This window comes from Sabethes cyaneus, chromosome 3 (genome assembly GCF_943734655.1).
Source record: "Sabethes cyaneus chromosome 3, idSabCyanKW18_F2, whole genome shotgun sequence".
In the NCBI taxonomy this organism is placed as follows: Eukaryota; Metazoa; Arthropoda; class Insecta; order Diptera; family Culicidae; genus Sabethes; species Sabethes cyaneus.
This window is the reverse complement of record NC_071355.1, coordinates 2,829,598-2,843,783: the sequence shown is the minus strand read 5'-3', so window position 1 is coordinate 2,843,783 and position 14,186 is coordinate 2,829,598. Positions and strand designations below refer to the sequence as shown.

At 40.3% G+C, this 14,186-nt stretch overlaps 1 protein-coding gene across 1 annotated transcript in view; it reads right to left on the bottom strand.

Annotated features, from left to right (window-relative positions):
• Positions 1–1,903: 1,903 nt before the first annotated feature.
• LOC128744030 (dynein axonemal intermediate chain 7) overlaps positions 1,904–14,186 on the bottom strand; it is a 100,295-nt gene continuing 88,012 nt past the window's right edge. Inside the window, exons 9-10 of the mRNA XM_053840771.1 lie at positions 2,184–2,247; positions 1,904–2,041 (exon numbers count right to left, since the gene is read on the bottom strand). Coding sequence (XP_053696746.1) covers positions 1,904–2,041; positions 2,184–2,247 — 202 coding nt within the window. The remainder of the gene's footprint in view (positions 2,042–2,183; positions 2,248–14,186) is intronic.

Below are 14,186 nucleotides of genomic sequence, written 5' to 3'. Positions count from 1 at the left end.
ATTGATTCGTGTCTGGTATAGAGACATTCGATGTTGGTGAATAAATTTTGAATTTTATGAATCCTATCATGACAACATACTGATCATATTTTTCAGGTACGGAATCTGGCTTCAGACACAAAAACCGATTTGCTCTGGGTTATGCCTCCCATTTGCCCTACAAAATAATCCGGTGAATAAGCTTGTTCTGGTTCTACACACTCCATCTGCTGCTGCAGTAACCAGCCAGCACTCACCCGCCCAGTGGAGTTTGGTTTTCTATGCGTTAACACAGCAAGGAAGCTCCCAACATTCCCTTGTGTGCGATAAATTGCGTAAGCCTGGCATGCAGAATTATCGGAGCACATTTTCACTGCTCCGCTTCACTTTCGCAGGATGATATGATAGGCCACTCTTGGATGGCCCTCGAAATTTGTTTGAGCCGAGTTCTTTTTTTTCTGTCAAACCACTCACTAGCGGAAGTGGGAAAGTAAAGAAAAAAATTGCACAGAACACCGAATCACATTTTTCTTCAGAAAATTATCATCCTTCGTCACCTTCTCTTATTTGCCTCCTAAAGATATATCCACGACGTCGTAGAGCGCCGCAGCCTGTTCGCCATGACAATTGATTCTTACTTCCGTTCGCTCCTGTTCAAGTTATTCCAAGCATAATCCACATCCGACATTCCTTTATTCTCTATTAAGCGCTTTCATCAGCATTCACTCACACTGACTTTCTATGAATAATAATGGCTTGACTTGCCGTTGGCCCGCACTCTCTTCTTCTTCAGCAACTTAAAATTCATACTTTTATGATGCGAACACACACACAGACGGGTAGGTACCTGGCGCACTCCACTATGGCCCGATATAATTATATGATCGAATTATTCCACTGGAAACTGTGCAGCAGAGCTATTTTTTCGGGCACTGAAAAATCCCATCTTCTCTAGGAACCCGTTCCCGTTGCCGCCGTGCTCCGGTTGCTGGATGCCGCAGCGTCCGTGATCAATTTTTTTTATGGTAATAGCCACTGCGTATAGCCCAAGCTAGCGCACAGCACAGGAGCAGGAACGAAAAAAAGAACTAACCGACGACGACGACCAACACGACGGCGACCACGACGGAAGGGAAGGAACAATTCGGTACTGGCCGCCGGAGGACATTCGCGACCACTTTCTCCGGTGCTTGCTTGGTTAGCTTGGTTGCGACTAAGACTGGCAAAGACGACGAACCGACGGTCACTGCGAGACCGAAGCTGCTGCATTGACCGAGCGACCGACCGACCGACCGACCTGGAGACTGGAGAGCCGTGTGGATCGTAGGAGCCGTTGAGAAACAGAACGGACGGACGCCGTTCCACGCCGAAGCTGCGAGAGGGAAAAAAGTGCGTGGCCTTCTGCGATTGTGATGTAGTACTAGAATCCTCTGCCTCTGGCAGATGGAGGCAGGATCGTCCTTCCTTCTTGCTCGGTCGGTGCTTCGCACAACAATAGCTGGAGCGAGGGGTGGTTGGGTGGTCGGTCACAAAAAGATAACGATAGACAGAGCGAGCGAGCGAGCGAGCGAGAAAGAGAGAGTACGGGAAAGTGAGAGCGTGAGAATTGTGTGTGATGCTCGAGCTTTTCCTTTGTGTCACACCGCACCGAGCACAGAGCGAGCGCGTGACGGTGTTTGGTCGGGTCGAACCGATAATGGCGATGGCTTCGAGAGTTCTGCTAATACACCGAGTCAAGAGATAATTTCATTCACGATGATTAAATTTGTTCTTTCAGAATGAAAACACTTTGAAAGGGTAGTTACTACAGTTGATTGATTTGTAACCTACTTATCAGTTTCACGCCAGCTCTTTTCTTTGCGGCCACGGCTTTTCACTTTGGTGGCAGCAGGGTGGGTTGACTTGGTGGTTTGATTTTGTGGTTTTACGAAAAACTTAGAGGCCGAACCGACTTCAGCAGCTGTACGACATTGTCTCGCAGGATGGGGCTCATCCCTTCCTGTTTCACTTTGGATGACGGCTGCGAGTGCTCCCTTGCCAGATGGTACAGATCGGCGTAATGCTGTGAATATAAGTACAGAATATACGTACGAATATCAGGCAAAAGCAAAGGTTTCAGTTTATTTGGGGGTACGCATTATTGTTATTCACCGAACCGTGAACAATGTGCGTCGGTCCAATGTGTCTATACTGTATATACTTACCCCCATGCCCTCGACCGGGGTGGTGTTGAAAACGGGCGAAACATCCAGCGAGTCCACAATGGTGCTGTAATCGTAATAGATAGAAATTGATCCCATTATGTGGCTGTTTGGTGTGCTCACATGCTGTACTTAAAAAATAGTTGATGCGAACCGGATGATGATTCGCTGTTGTTTGTTTCCCTCAGTGCACACACAGGCAGCGTGGTTTCCCATTGTGTGCCCAACGCAGACCCACCGAGTTCAGAGGCTCTGTTCAAGTGAGCGAATAACGGCAATTGAACGTAAATTGCGCCACGCGACGTTTGAACTTTGTGCGAGAACTCATTGTCGCCCTTTCGTGCACCTTCACCCACAGTTGGCAGTTGAATCGCTCAAGCCTAACCCCTGGTAATCCGGAATATATTAGGATAGTCTTTATTTTATTATGCGGACCTAGTGCCCCATAAATCACCGCCGCCTCCTCCATGTGACGGTGGGGTGCTCCACCTTTTCGGGATCGGAGGGGGCGCACGGTTATTTATGACACACCGTAGTTTGATATGGATAGTCCATCTCTAGCTGGGAAAAATTATAGCGAAAGCAAACTGTTACACACATTGACAAACTGAGTTTGAATTCATTGCACTTTTATGCAACATGCATTCAATGAGCAGTCGTCAAAAAAACGACGATACAGCCTTTGCAATGAAAAAGCAAAACAAAAGAAAAACTTCGATGCGGTAAAATTATGTGAACATATCGCAGTAGGCAGCGGCGTAACGATGACATCAAACGAGCTTTGATTGAGTTTTCTGATTTTTGCGTAGGACTACGCTTTAATACAAGATTGATGGTGACACGAAAAAATTAAAGATTTTGAAACTATATCGGTCACAGGCTTTGAGCTTAACTATATACCATAGTGCAACCCTGTCGATTCACATGTTCACTGCACTACTCGTGTACTGCCCATAAACGCCGAACAGTCCCATCTGACTTTTCACTACTTCACTTCCCAAAATGTTGAAAAAATTATCAAACTATGTAAGTCCCTTATTACAAATAAACGCATAACAGTCACAGTAGTAAAAACATATCAATAAACATCTGTTTTTTGGAAATGCCTGGACCGATTCGACTGCACCAACTACCAAACGGAAGATTTTAAGGCCTAGAAGAACACTATTGAAGAGAATTTGGATCGGATCAAGGGTTCCGAAGTTATAGTGGTAAGAAGTTCCGGAATATATGGAACTTGAACATAGAGGCATCTTGAATCACAACAAACACATCATGTGACATCTATAAGTACACGAATTGACAAATCCAGACTATTGGAAGTCGTATAAAATTTTCAAGACGTCATTGGTTGCATCTAAACATGTCCGTGAATGTTCCGGATTCCTTTACGGGGAATAGTTTCTGAATTTAATTAACATACAACAAGTGACATCTCTAAGTCGGTACTCTAAATTGCAAAACTAGTTCGAAATAGTTCATTTGTTATCATACATAGTGTCCAGGATCATATTGGTCATACTCGGACACGTTCTGTGACTGTTTCGGACACACAGGAAAGCGACCAGCTTCTGAGTCGAACAAACCCCATCAGGCGACCCGACTGTAAACTCAAGATAACAAATTAAAAATAAACGGAGAAAAGGCCAGGAAGAGATTTGAGTCAAAACGGACATTTTGAACAATTGAATTGACCGAGCACGTGAATTATCAAAACAACAACGTCACCGACACGTGGTCTCGAAAATACTGTCGAGTCACCACCGGCAACGCAAGGATCAAGGCATGCTGTGACTGTTATGCGTTTATTCTTCTTTATTCAAGCACAAATTACCGCATATCAGTAACTTCGGCAGTTTTTCTAAGTTTTGGAACCAATTTTAAGTCACTTGTGAACAAATTGCTTGTAAAAGTATTTTGTTATGTACATTCAAGTGATTTTATGACGATTTGGACAATTTGTTTCCAAAATGGGATCAATATTAAAGAAAAATTGTCGCGATTTCAACAGCGTTTTTCGAAGTTGCACGTTTTTGCAGAAGTGACTTCCATTTATGGGTAGTGTAGGTGTAGCTTAGGTCGCTTTTTTGATAAAACATAACTTGAAATTTTTAATAAAACGTGGGTCAATGGAGACGCATGGTACATACATGGTAATAGTGACGAAGCACCTGAATAGCACAGCAAAAACAATAGGATATTAATTTGATTGCGCTACAAGCATTTCATAACCCTTAAAGTTATCCCCCTAAAAGGTTTATTAAACTTTTGACGTCTACTGTTGAGGACTACGTCTCTCAAGAAGGTAGCTGGTACAGGGGGTAATTCCAAAAAAATAAAAAATATGCGAGCGTCACGAAAAAATGATAGGTTTGGAGCGCCAATAGCTCGGCGATTTCCGGATAGATTTTAAATAATTCTGCGCCAATCGATCGGAAATTCTTCTACGCATCCATACCAATAAATAAAACTATTGGTATTTAAGTGCGAACTATTGAAACATTTAAAATAATTAAGCATTGTCCACCTAGAAAGCTTCGCTTCGTGATTAGTTGTTGGAAATGATGACATTCATGTGGTAACGCGTTTCCACGATCATAATTCAGACAATTCTTCATAGATTTCATAGATATTTACACCAAGCGATCGGAAAATCATCTACGCAAGTACTCAAATATAGAAAACTATTGACTTTCAAGTATGTGTCATTGAAAAATTGAGTATAACTCAAACTAGATCTAACTAGAAATTTCTAACTAGACTAAACTAGACTAACTAATATCTAACTAGAAATTCGTGATTGGTTGGAATAATTTCTAATTATTTTACAACGAGTATAAAACCAGTATAAAGTATAAAACCGTACAAATGTTAAAACTCTGCAGTTTAAAACCTTACAAATATAAGCTACTCTGCAACATGCATAACAGAGGGTGCTAGTGTGCAAGCAAAATGTGATGGACGATGGTTTTTAAAAGATTTTCTTTTATGTGTCATGTCAGTTCGTCAGTTACAGTTACAGTAGAATTAAATGGGATTTTACTCTTTCTCGTTGGTTGTTAATTTGCTTTGATGGTATTAGCCCAAGTAACAATTTCTATTCTATAAGGCCGTAGATACATTTTATGATAGTTTTATTGTGGTAGTACTGAAGCCTATTTGTTTTTATAAAGCAACTATTCGTATTGCCACAAATTAAACTGTGTTGTACATAAATCGTGAATCTCGGATGAACTTTGTCACAATCTCGAGTATGACAAGTTTCTGGGGACTTCATGGGTGTTTTAATATACAAATTTTCCTAACAGTAAAGTAGAAAACAACTCCCCCCATTGCTTAGCCTGATAAAATTAAGCGGATAGCATTTAAATATTCGCCATCATTACAAACCATTTCGCCGAATACCATTTTGCGGAACACCAATTCTCGGTTGACCATAACGCGGGATATAGAGTTTCGCAGAATACCATTTCGCGAAAAACCTTAAGCGGGAAGGACCATTTCACGGAAAATCTTTTCGTAGAAAGTACCATTTCGCAGGGGTGACCCAACTGAAGGAAAGTAATAGAGGTCAGTAGATCTAGAAAAATAACAACACTCAACGGCAACACTCGCGGCCTGTGGCCGTCTCGCGCTGAATTATCTAATGTTACTATTGATAGTTTTTGGTGGTCTTGTTATTGATTAATGTTTTATGAAAGAGTCTAAAATTTCTCGAGTTCGATTAATTTTTGAGTTACGTAAAAACTTATGTTTTATTTGTATGAGAGTCCTTATCCCCCTACCACAGAAATGAGGGGTCCCAAACCAACATTAAAAAAAATCCTGCCTCCAAAACCCCCCACATGCTAAATTTTGTTCCATTTGCTTGATTAGTTCTCGAGTTATGAGCAAATTTGTATTTCATTTGTATGGGAGCCCCCCTCCTAAAAAGGTAAGGGGTCCTAATTCATCATAGAAAAAATTCATGTCTCCAAAAATACAGACATGCCAAATATGGTTCCATTTATTTAGTTAGTTCTCGAGTAATGCCGAAATTTGTATTTCATTTGTATAGGAATCCCCCTCCTGAAGCGGGGAGAGGTTTCAATTCACCATAGAAAACATTCTTATCTCCAAAAACACCCACATGTCATATTTTGTTCCATTTGCTTGATTACTTCTCGAGTTATGAGGAAATTTGTATTTAATGTGTATGGAAGCCCCCCCCCCCCCTCTTAAAAGGGAGAGGGGTCATTATTCCCCTTCTAAAGAGGGGAGGGGTCTCACTTCACCATAGGAAAAAAATTACCTGCAAAAACACCCACATGCTAAATTTGGTTCCATTTGCTTGATTTGTTCTCGAGTTATGCAGAAATTTGTGTTTCATTTGTATGGGAGCCTCCCCTCTTAGTGGGAGGAGGGGTCTCTAACCATCATAAGTACCTTCCCTGGCACCAAAAACCCCTACATGCAAATTTTCACTCCTATCGGTTCAATAGTTTTCGATTCTATAAGGAACATAGAGCAGACAGACAGACAGACAGGAATCCTTTTTTATAGGTATAGATTCCCAGTCTAAATTGAACGTAAAAATTACTCCAAGATTGTTCACTTTATTGGCAAATTGGATAGGTTCATCATTGAGAAACATAACGGGTAACTCGAGTGACGTGCTCAATTTAGAAATGAACAAAATCTTAGTTTTAGAGGAATTTATGGGTAAAAGGTTTCTTTGTGACCAGCAAGGAATCCGATGAAGTTCCTCATTCATCTTCAAAGAGATTTCGACATCGTTGTAGTTTTTTGAAGAGCAAAAGTATATCTGTACGTTATCAGCATATAAGTGAATATAACAGTGTTTCAAAACTGATGGTAAATCATTAATGAAAAGCGAGAAAAGCAAGGGTCTCAACACGGATCCCTGCGGAACACCCGAGTGAATTGGTTTTGGAGAAGACAATGCACCATTAAAGTATACAGCTTGAGTTCTACCACAAAGATGAAACCGAATTAGGTTAGTAACTGGACGAGACTGGACTGTGATTTTATAAGCTCTTCAAATGCTTTTGATAAAACGCTGAGTATGCTGATAGGCCTCAAATTTGAAATATCAGAGCAGTTAGCGGACTTTTTAATTGGTATAATTTTAACCATCTTCCATACGCTAGGAAAAGAAGAAGTAATAAGTATACAATTGAAAAGATGGTTAATCAATGGCAGAGCGTATGGTAAGACAATTTTAATAAATTTCATTGGTATTTCGTCGAATCCTAAAGCATTAGAATAAATAGAGAAACTAGCATTAATGATTTCTGTATTTTCTACATTTTTGAAATAGAACCCTCCAGAGTTTTCAGGAAGAAATAATGCAGAATCATTATCGATCATGGTAAAATTAGAAGAAAAATAGTCATTAATGCTATCTGCGTTGGCATCGATGTTTGGTACAGTTGAATTTTTTGAAGAAACACCTAGCCTTTTAACACTTCTCCACAGCTGTTTACTAGAACCACTTATATCGAACATTCGTTTGTCATAATTTACTTTTGCTTTTTTGATTTTTGAAACAACTCTATTCCTAAACGTTTTATAGAGAGCATTATCTGGCAAGGATTTACTGCGTACCCAGTTTCTATAAGCAACGTTTCGTTCCACAATAGCTCTTTCGATCTCATGGTCAAACCATGGGTTTCTTTTATGTCTATGCAACTTTACAGGAACACAAAAATCGTGAAAAAGTAAAAGTTTTTCATTCAATAATTCTATTAGAGAATCAGGATCATTAGTACTATAATAATACTCTCCCAATTAGCATTCTGAAAACATTGTTCGAGGGCGGAAAAGTTGCAGTTATTGTAGTCACGATAGTAAAAAGTTCCGTTTGATTGGTTCTTACAGAAATCAAGTGAACAAAATATCAAATCATGTGGGGAAACACCTGGCACTGAAACTTGATTAAATTTTAGTACTAATTCCGAACTGTGAGTTAGAATAAGATCAAGTAGCGAGCTAACATTTTGATGGAAAAAAGTTGGTTCATAATTCACATTGCAAAAGGAGCACGTGAAAAGAACATCTCTAAATCGTTGAGCTCGTCCACCATCAACAAGTAGGTTAGTATTAAAATCACCGATTAGAAAAGATGAACTGTATTTCGGCTTATTATACTCATCGAAATGCTGAAAAAGTGTTTCAGAGCAATCAGTATTGGGAGGGTTGTAATAGATACCGAGGAAAAAACGGAAGAAATTCAAGCAACAAATATTCGGTTGGGACTAGAGGTTCCTTTAATACAACTACTCCAGACTGTTTGAGCACTCTGCAAACTAAACCTTTTTTAAAATAAACGCAAATGCCACCACCGTGACGATTCCGATCATTCCTAACTATGTCGTAACCGTCAATAGCAATCATTGAATTTGTAACAACACTACTAAGCCATGATTCGGTCATGCAAACTATATCAAGATTACAGTTGGAAAAAGTATTTTTCAATTCTTCAAATTTTGAAAAATTACGCGCGCACAGGCATCATACAAAACGGCGTTGAAGACAGCTTTAGGAATAATACTGTTCAATGAGACATTGTTTGTAGCTCTCCCGTTAGCCATTGTCAATAACAACACTATGATTTGAGTTCAACCCAAATGAAACCCCGCAACCCATACAGCACAATTGATCAGCAGTAATTTAGAAACTTACTCTAATATAATATACATCAATCATTTCAATCTTTAAAGTTTTCAATCGTTAACTGGTAAGGCCTCAGCCGAATTATAAATAACAAAAAGATATATCAAAATCATCTCGATTAGGTCAAGTGTGACCCTTTGGTCACTTATCCAGGACCACGATCAGGAGCCCCTAAGTCAAGGTCTTACTCCGTGCCGACCTTGACTTAGGGCTGAATGGCTGGAGGGGTGAAAACATGCCAGTCACGAACGGAGTGCTTTGGGCATCTTGCCCCTACTGTGCCATGCGGGGCTCTGGTACGGTCGATCTTTGTTGTCCTTTGCGTTTCGTGGGAACAACATAGGAGTCCTACCCAATTTCCGTTATGGGTTTTACGCCAAGTGCGTGCTGGCCAACATAATTGGCTTCGCTTACAATTTGCTGTCTGATCTGTGTTGGAGATTGTTTGTGCATGTACTCCGCTAGTCAAATAGTTAGAGTCGCACAAATAAATTTTCAACACAAACGGGCAGCAAATTTGTATTTATTATACTCTGTCACCATCGCGTTGGTTCAGGAGCCATATTTTCGCAAGGGGTACTTTCGTTCGACGGATATTGGAAACCAGAACTTTGCTGTTTTCAGCAAAACTGGTATGACAAATCCTCGTTTGATGCCCAGGGCATGCATATTGTTGCATAGGTCAATAAGTGCATGCCTTATCTCTGAGTTGACTTCAGTCATCCCAGTATTATGGGCCAGTTAAGCATGATGATGCTACAAAATTATTGGTAGAAACGCAGATTTAAATAATTTACAGTTTATTTATAATCTAATTGGTTATAAATATATCATAATTTGATGTTCAGTAGGCAATCTTGTTCCAAATTCACACACTTTTTTGCAGAACAACAAAATGTAAGCATATTCCATTCCCAGTATTATGAGCCACTTTTAAACCTGGTCAGAATTATGGGTCAATGTTCCCAGTATTATGTTGACAGTATTTTATTAAGTCGACTGTCGACTGAAAATACTGTCAAAATCGAAAGATTATCAGGTTAATAACATTCGAAGTTCGAACGGCGAATACTGTTCGAATGACAATGAAATCCTGGAATGTCTCTTTTATAGTCACTTTCCGGGCTGTGTGGAACCTGAAGTTCGAAACGATCCAGAAATCGTTTTAGGTGGCTTAGACTCATGGGCTTTTGCTCGGAGACTTGCTTGCCACAACGGAAGCGATTGAGTGGGCCGTGAACAGCTTCTCTCCATACAAATCTCCTGGAACAGATGGAACATACCCTATTCTACTGCAGAAAGGATTCAAGTACTTCAAACACATTCTGAGAAGGATGTTTGTGTGTAGTATTGCTATTGGGTACATCCCAACTCAATGGCGTGAAATAACCATTAAGTTTATTCCTAAAGGTGGACGCGCGACATACGAGCAAGCAAAAAGTTTTCAACCAATCAGTCTAACGTCTTTCTTACTTAAATCACTTGAGCGGATTGTTGATCACCATATCCGCGAAACAAGCTTAGTAGAAGTTTCTCTTCATTCAGCACAATATGCTTGTCAAAGTGGCAAGTTTACAACCACCTTATGACATGATGTGGTGGATAAAATTGAGGTTGCTTTTTCACAAAAGGAATCTTGCTTAGGAACTTTTTTGGATATTGAAGGCGCGTTTGATAACGTATCTTTCGCTTCCATTTTGGAGGCTGCTCGTTATCATAATGTGCCTTCAATAATCATAAAGTGGATAGAACAAATGCTTAGTAACCGATTGCTTTTTTCGTCCTTACGGCAAGCAAGCATTTGGAAGCAAAGTGTTTGTGGATGTCCATAAGGTGGCGTTCTCTCGCCTCTTTTATAGAACCTTGTGGCGGATGGCCTATTGAGGAAACTCAATGGTCTAGGCTATCCGTCATATGGTTTTGCGGATGACTATCTCATCCTAGTAGTTGGAAAGTGCATGAGCACATTATTGGACTTAATGCAGCAGGCACTACGCGTCGTGGAAACGTGCCGAGAAACTGCACTTTCGGTAAATCCGAGTATAACATCTATCGTCTTATTTTCAAGACTATTTTCGAATTTTGCTTGGCTGAGGTGTTACAGTTAAAAAGCAAAATAAGTTCACCGAGTGCAGGACAAGCCTGGCTCGGAGTAACTACTTGAAATTTTGAGCTATGATTCAAACTATTTGCATTTTTTTTATAGTAGTTGGGTAGCTCTTGTACACGGCTGAAAGAATGCATGCATAGATTTTTGTAAATAATTGCAGTCTGTCCATGATAAACGAAAGAAATCTTGCTTATGACGAAGAACTCCCGCTGGAGCATGAAAAATTGTTCCACTGATAAATGTAAGTTCCGAAATATTTTTTCGGGCTAAACGGATATATGTACAGGCAAGATGTGTCAGATTTATCCGGTGTAAAAACTTGAGTACTTGCGGAATAATTCTTATAAAAACTCGTAATAAAGTATGGATCGTGTTTATGTATGACGAGCAGGATCCGTAACCCTAACAAGCAGCTAATTAAATTTTCTACTCAAAATTTGAGTTTGTACATTTTAAGGGCATTTTGAGTAGTTTTAAACAAGTTATAGTTAAATCCTGTTTAGAGGTAAATTCATTTAAAAGTGTGGGGGATTTCGGACCGTATGCTGAAGATAATCACATACCTCTAATATGTTAATTTACTTTGGTTGGATAGTTCAACTCTGGGAAAAAACTAAAAACCTTTGCACGGCACCTAACCTCAACTCTGGTTTGAAATTTTTGTGTGGTTTGTTTTGATTCCCTTTGTAATCTAAATTTATTGCTAGTGGATTTATTACTAGCAATTCGTATCACTTGTTTGCGGAAACTTAAAACGCCGACTTCGTGCAATGCTTTAAAGCGAAAGCAAACTGTTATCTCGACGAACTGATCTTGAATTCATTGCACTTTTATTCAATATGCATTCAATGAGCGGTTGTTAAAATAACTCTTCAATAAAAATGAAAAATTTTTATGCGGCCGGTGCTTGGTTGGTGGAAATTGTGTCAACATATCGCAGCAGGCGCAGCGGCGTAAGCGGCAGCATCAAGCAAGCTTTGATTGGGTTTACTGTCGTGCTTTTTTTCGTATGAGCGCGCTTTGATTGGAAATAAGCTTTCAAAAGAAGTTAAAGTCAACAATGAAATTGAGTGCTCAAAGTGTCTGGGATTCATCGTACCTACATACCGCCACACATAGCTCACAAAATTGCGAACCACATCGATCGATCGACGACCGTCGACAGCCAAGAGCCGACAGCGATTCCCACACGCAGTTCGGCCGCGGCATAATTAAATATTGAACAGTTTTTCGCGCACAAGTACAAATCGTGTTAGCACTACAAATCTAATTCTCCGTTGGTGGTTCCCAAAACCGGCTGGTACCCGAACGAGGCACAAAAAAAAACGCGTAATTCAAAGTAAAATCGAAAAATCATTCATGTGACATGGTTTTTGCGATTCTTTCGGTCGTCTGTGTTCGTACGTACCGAGAAGAATAGAGGACTTTCAGTTGAACGAACGTCAATTGCCTGAGAGAACGACGATCGAATGGATGAGCACGTGGAGAAAGAGGAGGAGTAGGAGGCGAAAAAATAAATCATCAAAGCAACACAGTGTTCCTGAAATTGCCAGCAGGCACAAATCGCAATGATTGGAAGATTTTAAGTGTAGCGAGAAATCCTGCGCCGTATCGTTGACGGTGGCGGCGGCGGAGGAGGAGGAACAGAAAAAATCTTAATGAATTCAGAAGAGATATCCCGGATGGTATCAACGATGTTTTGCATAATAAAAACATTCTCCGCGTACAGCAACCGAAAGTAGGATTGTAAAAGAGTACGTTTTACATAACAGGCATTTGACGGTGTGGTGGGAATGGGAATGGCGGACCGACGGACCGGAATACTGTTACATTGACGTAGGTGCAATGGGGTATAAACATTTAATGCACAGAATTCTCATTTTGAACGCGGGAAGCGAATGCATTTTTCTTTCTGTCCGCAAAAAAAAACCCCTATTGAAATCGGTACGAAGAAGCGCATGGAAAAATGTGCGGAAGTTCTAGGAAGGTTAGGATATTGAAAAGCAGCTGGCAGAATTTAAACACTCGTTCGAAGCAGCCACATCACAAAGCATGCTGATGTTGATTTATATGCTAGGAACGAGGATGATTTACCACACTTATTCGATGCCAGGACTACTAGACTTTACTAAATATGACATGAAGTAAGAAGAAAAAATTGAAATGTGTCTGTGCGCATTAGTGCAACATACGGGGGTTTTTATGGGTCACTTTGATCATGCATTCGTTGCATCCATCAAAAACACGTGTTGTCAATAAATCAGGTGTCCATTTGCTGTATAGCCGTACGCAATGTTTGACCACGATTTTCTTCGGTTGAGTTGCTTTTACAAAATATACTCGGTTGGACAGCTTAAAACTGCCAAAACAGAGTATGGTAAGTAAAAAAAAAGTTGAATCTTATAAGAAGGATGGTGTATCAATTCGAGAATTCTGACATAGACTCAGTGGATGGAAAAAAGTGGTAAGAAACTATTTGAAGGGTCCAGAAAACTTTTCTATCGTCCAAAAAACAGAAAAAATGAAGTTGTCAGTAAGTTTTAAACGCATGAGTTTGCATTAGTGCCTTATTACCTGTCGGTATATGATATTAGATTGCACTATGATTGCACGTATTACGGTTGGTACTACGAGTAGCTAGAAATAGGACTTAGTTGATAAGAAGCTAATGACAACTGTGAGCTCTATTTATACCTGCAGGTACGGGAGGCATCGATTTGATGCCTTATCCAGTCGTTCGTCAGCCATGCCATGCTTATGCTGTTTTCCTACGATGTCAAGTTGTCCTGGAGTCTTGAAAGAAATGTTTGGGCATTGGTTTCCTACGCCAGAAGTGGTTTTACGACGATATCAGCTGAATCTTATCCGTCAGCTTTCGACCGTCCTCCAACGTTCGCAATATCTCCTTCACCGATCGCACCATGCGTTCCCAAATACCACCCATGTGCGGGATACCTATGGTCACCCTGTCATCCGGCTCGTTTATGTCAAATTGGGTACTTTGAACATGTGAAATGTTACCAATCATCACCAACCTATAGATACTTCCACATGTCTTAGATCATTTAGTCACTTAGCTGCTTGTGGTTGGCATTGGCAGTAGTTGACCCAACACCACGTCCAAAACTTCACTGCCTGTGCTATTCCCGACTGCAGCTTAGCTGGCGCGGTTTGTTGAACATTGTCTCTCGATTACCATAGCCGAACTTTCCGTGGCAAGA